General features: G+C 40.6%; 1 protein-coding gene across 1 annotated transcript; it reads left to right on the forward strand.

The window, feature by feature from the left end:
• Positions 1-3783: 3783 nt before the first annotated feature.
• LOC130204315 (C-type isolectin Sp-CL4-like) lies at positions 3784-5182 on the forward strand. The gene is made up of 5 exons (XM_056430954.1): positions 3784-3902; positions 3984-4105; positions 4189-4323; positions 4447-4555; positions 4972-5182. Exons 1-5 carry the CDS (start codon positions 3830-3832, stop codon positions 5091-5093), a joined length of 561 nt encoding a protein of 186 aa, XP_056286929.1. The 5' UTR covers positions 3784-3829; the 3' UTR covers positions 5094-5182.
• The last annotated feature ends 343 nt before the right edge of the window (positions 5183-5525 follow it).

The following is a 5525-nucleotide window of genomic DNA, read 5'->3' on the forward strand; positions in this document are numbered from 1 at the left end:
TCGTAACGACACGTTGTAGTTCTGTGAGCTTCTCCATCGGCAAACATTGATCCTTCGCCGTGAACGAATAAACCGTTGAAACTCGACTCCACATCATCAGATCGGTTCTAAACTCCCCATGTGTGATGACACTCCAGGCCTGAAGACATGTGCAGTCGAATTTTTTATTTTAGTGGTAGCGCCACCTACTGGTAATGGCAACTAAAATCGTTTTTTCTTTGGCTTCCTTCTCTGAGAAGGTAAATCAGATCAACTCCAAATTTGTTACACATGAAGTTTAGACTTTCATGATGCCAGAAGACGAAGCATTTCATGTTTCGTCTAACACTGTTGCCGTGGCAACCCATTCTTCGCGTCAAACAACGAAGGGGCTTTGGAGAGACTAAAAATGCTCGAAACTTAACTAAACTTAGCACACACATTTAGAGTCAAAGATGTAGTTACCTGATATGATTTGAAACCTTTGAAATGCCAATATGGCTCAATAGCGCCCCCTAGACTGTATTTTATGTTCAAAAGGCCACGGTATTTTCCCCCAATGACCGATTACCTTGAAATTCATCATACATGTCCGCTTAGACCTGCTCTAAAAGAAATTACATTATGACCATAAGCTACGCCCACTTAGATTTTCCACCATTTTGAATTTTGTAAAAAACACATTCTTTTCAACTTCTCCTAAACGATAGTTGTGATTCATACACGACTTGTTGTGGTTCATTATTGTTTCAATGCAATCAAAAATCTTTAAAAGATTGTTGATATCTTATTGTGTTCAGAGAATAAAGACCAATGAACATCTGAGGGGTGTGGCCTGATATTTAAAGACACCTAACTTCCAAATCAATTGGCCAATCGTCACCAAATTACTAGACTATGTTCACATGACATCCCTAAGGATACCCTAATTTTCTCATAATATTTGAACATTAGGGGGCGCTACAATCCATCCCTCAATATGCCTTTTTTTGCATTATTTGGTCACGTTTTGGGGGGTTGTTAAACAGTTAACTCCTCCTAGAGCTTAAACCCAATTCATTCCAAACTAGGCCAGTAGAGTCTTGACCTTTGTCTTCAAAAATCTTTGAAAGATTTTAAAAATATAAAAGTTTGTGCGTTCTCCAGACCGGCAAAGAAACGCCATTTGCCATTAACATGTAAGATGATGTAACTCGGCCATACATTATCCAATCTGCTCCATATTCCTCTTATGGAAGACATCCATATGCTAATTTAAAATTCTAGTCATAGCGCCACCGATTGGCCAAAGCAAATCAGCCTAAAAAGCATGTTGCCCTTTTGAGGCCTTTATCATATTACAAAAGTTGTTAAATTTTAGATGCATATCAGGCCTGGCGAAAATCCCGATATTTTCAAGGTTTCGTATTTTTGCATATAGACATTTTTCTCTAGCGCCCCCTTGAGGTAGAAAGCGAATAACTTTTTGCAACAATGACCGATTGACTTGAAATTTGGTATACAGGTTCACCTGGACCTGCTCTACAAAAAAGTTTGTGGTGAAAATCAAATGTGCCTGCTTAGATTTTCCGCCATTTTGAATTTTGTAAAAAAATATTGTTTTCACTTTTTTCCAAAACGCTTTGTCCGATTCATCCGAAAATTTCTGACCACAAGGAGGTGCAGTGAGACTTAGGGTGGACACCAGAAGACTCTTGAAGGTTTAGTTGGTTTTAACTCAGTAGCTAACAGAATATAGTTTTGGGGTGAGGTCATGGGGTGATATCCCCTCCAAAACCGTTGGGGAAAAAAAGAGGAAATTGTCACCGTGCCCATGTCCCTTGTACCATCCTTAAAAACAGTCTTTTAGTTAATTGTTCATACTTTCAATCAACTTAGAGATGTGGATCCTTTTCATATTCAAAGAGGGCCATCTGAATAAGAATACCATTAAGTTTAGGACCGATAGCTGCGAGTTAAGGGCCGCATAACAGGTCCAAAAGGCTCTACCAGGCATCCACTTCTGACGCACGCTTTCAAGAGGCTGGTTGACGTGGGCATTTACCCAGGAGTGAGTGCTTGCATGTGGGTACACATGTTTGTTTGGTGGGTCTGGTTCTCTGGAGGCCGCCTGACATGATCATTTACAGAGAACTGAGAACCTGAGTCTGGGCATGAGCTCAGTGAAAGGTGGGCTGGAGCTCATGGCTGTAGTTGCCGTCTTGCAACAGCAATGTCTACGGGTCGATCCCGCCTTCACATCATTTGTCTGGTGGCTCTGGTTCTCCAGAGGGCGGTTGACGTGGGCATTTACCCAGGAATGAGTGCTTATGTGTTGATAGACAAATAATAGTTTTTGAGGAAGATTTTCCACACTGATGCTTTGTTTGAGAATAATTTGAAGGTTGTGAATTTACAGGTCGTCTGTTTTCTACAAAGCTATTCTGTTCTAATCTAGCTTGAAGCCGACAACAACCCGAGCCACACAATGAACCAACACTGACACAACCCTTGAGCCAAATGTCTGACCTGCGTAATCCATGTATTAATGTCTGTGCTTCACTCAGAGACGACATGAACCAAAGTAACATTCAAAAGTTAATGATTTTAATCTGTTGAATAATATTTGCCATCCACACCCTCACATTTTAAATATTTAATTTTGTTCAAGCAGACTACCTTTGGTGGTTCTCATCAACGTGAAGTAGCTCCAGGCTCTGAATGCCCTCCTTTGCATATGTGATAATACAAATGCTCATTAAACATTGAAACAGTTTCTAGGTCAGAGGTGATGTCACTCACCTGAACGTAGCTCCATACAGACGTCAGTAACTTTAGAGATGGTGTTACAACACTAAAGGTCATTTCTGGTTCAGGGAGTTTGAAAAGACCCAAACTGGACTGAACTGAGTTTAGGCTGAAGTGGATCTGAAACCAACAAACAAGCAAAGAAACGATGGGAATGCTTTTTCATTTCCTATTCATTGTATGTTATCAGTTATATTCAAATTCTAAACGTATATTCTGAGAACCTTGTTGCTGAAAGGGACAGTTTTGATATTTTGACCTCAGTCACTGGGGATGAAACAGAACCTCAACTCGGATGAAGAGTTTCAACTGAATTTGGTTCTGACACACCTTAAACAAGTAGTGTCATGGGAATACCTAATGACTATTTTTTCTGATGGTTAATGATATTGAAATCATCCATTTGGGGATATTTTGAGTACAGAGACAGGTCCTCAGGGCATGAGAGTTGAGTATAAGAGTGAGAAGAAGATCCAGCTGACAGTCAAACAGCCGAGCAACGAGAAACCAGAACACATCTGTGGTGAGTATACTTCACAGATTACAGGAGCTGCTGGTCTGCTGCTGCCTCCATCAGTCAGTTGGTTTGTCACTTTTATTAGTATCGTATAGAGACGGAGGTGAACTAGCAACTCCGTGTTCCTAGAGGTAGAATGACTGTTGTTGTCCTTGGAGAGCTTAGCTAACGGCTTCAGGTCCTCGTCAGTAAGCGTTAGGATTAACGTTGACCACATTGTCTTCCCTCAGGCCTAATCTACATATTGGTTTATTCTAGTTTTTCATAAGGCAGTGAAGATATTCTAAATATGTTGTCTCCACCTGATGCAAACTTACTGCAGAGCATTGGAATGACTCCTTTAATGCTAAGCTAACGGGTAGTTTCATGTTTACTAAACTCACACGACAGTAGCATCAACCTTCTCTAACTCTAGGAGAGAGTGAATATAATCAAGTGATGATGTTATCTTGAGCACATTAAGAATTCATTCTTTTATCCATTCAATGTCACACGTGCAGGTCGTATTCCAGCTGAGGAGCACTAGGAGTTATTGAGGTCTGAGTCATGGGTCCAGCTGTGGTCACTGCTGTCCTGCTGTTGGTGGGCATCATCAACTCTGTGACGGCACTAAACAACCGTAAGTACAATATTATCAGATGAATAACATTAAACTTAAACCTAATAATCTTGGTCATTAAAGCACTTGTGTTTTCCACAGAGGAGGCCCACAAAATGTGCAGCCACCAACATATTCATATGTACGGAGACTTCTGGACCAGCTACAATCAGGGTCGCGTCATGAGATACTTCGACACTCCCAAAACATTCCAGGAAGCCAAGGTGAGACAACACACACAGACAAAAAAAGAAGATGCAAATGTTTTGACAAATAAAACTTACACTCTCATTTCTGTTGATTTCAGGCTCAGTGCAACTCTATTCATAGCGAGCTGGTTTCAGTCCACAATCAACATCAGATGAACAACGCAGTATGTATGAGCATGTACTTCTCCGCTACTAGAGGCCAACATTTTTGGATTGGAGCCCAACGATCCGGGGTAAGCATTGAACGTCTCACGGTGGTCATTGATCAGATCGGTTAGGAAACTAAAGACCCTGATGGACGATACGTGGAGCAGAATGTGTCTCATGTCTACGACCCTCACCTTTGTGTTCTTCAGTCTGGGTTCAAGAACGAGGATGGAACTGAATTCAAGTTCACCAACTGGAGTCCACATCAACCAGACAACGCTAGAGGAACAGAGAGCTGCATCGAGGCAAATTTTGGGGGTAAGAGAACATAGATCTTGAAAATTAAAACGCTTAAGTTAGATTTAAGAGAACTTTTCACACTACTGACATTAAATGTATTCATGTGTTTGCTCATTTCCATGATGTGAAATTCTTCTTTTTACTATCGGGACATTATTGTGAATGAAAGTTGCCCAAAAACAGAGTGGAACATAAACATAATTATAAAAGTAATGTGTTTATTAAGTATGAAGATGTGAAATAAAACAAGTGACCTCACGTAATTTAGGGGCATTGATGACACATATGATCATGAACATGAAGCCGATCATGTGACCTCATCCAGTTGGAACGAGCACTTTAAGACATAATAATTTGTAAATGTTCCTCCATGACGTCCATTATCTGCTCTCAACAGACAATTTGAATAAATCTACCTTTTCTTCTTATTTCAGGATTGGGAAAGTGGAATGATCTCAACTGCAAAACGAAGAGGGCCTTTCTGTGCGTGAAGAAAACAGCTGCTATCTGCTCTGACGAATTCAACCAGTGTCTCCGGAGACAGAAGATGAACTGAGCTGCAGGTGGACCAGGCTGCTTCAGGACCACCTGGAAACACGAGCGCTTACATTCACTGCAATAATAAACGCTTCAGCATTCATGTTCCAGGGTCTTGTTTCATTTGTTTACATTTAGCCATATAAGTGTTCAAGTTATTTCAGATGTTTAAATGAAGATGGACTTCACAACATATATAAAAGAGACCTCTAATCTAGAATGTGGGGAAGGTCTTTACTTTCCTTGTGCAGAGCTAGTGGAGGTTGTGTCAAATACACCTAAATTATCAGTTTGGTTTGAACCTCATTGGGGTCAAACAAGAACATCTTTAGTCTCTGGTAGTGATGGGAATTCCGGCTCTTTTTAGTGAACCGGCTCTTTTGGCTCGGCTCACTGCTCCCAAATGGCTCTTCAGATTTTTGGGTGCTTAAATTAATTTATTACCAACAAT

Source organism: Pseudoliparis swirei, chromosome 14 (assembly GCF_029220125.1).
Source record: "Pseudoliparis swirei isolate HS2019 ecotype Mariana Trench chromosome 14, NWPU_hadal_v1, whole genome shotgun sequence".
Lineage (NCBI taxonomy): Eukaryota > Metazoa > Chordata > Actinopteri > Perciformes > Liparidae > Pseudoliparis > Pseudoliparis swirei.

Coding starts and splice junctions, on each gene's coding strand:
- LOC130204315 (XM_056430954.1), top strand. CDS start 3,830: ATGGGTCCAGCTGTGGTCACTGCTGTCCTGCTGTTGGTGGGCATCATC. Junction 3,903..3,983: donor TGTGACGGCACTAAACAACC/GTAAGTACAATA, acceptor TGTTTTCCACAG/AGGAGGCCCACAAAATGTGC. Junction 4,556..4,971: donor CATCGAGGCAAATTTTGGGG/GTAAGAGAACAT, acceptor TTCTTATTTCAG/GATTGGGAAAGTGGAATGAT.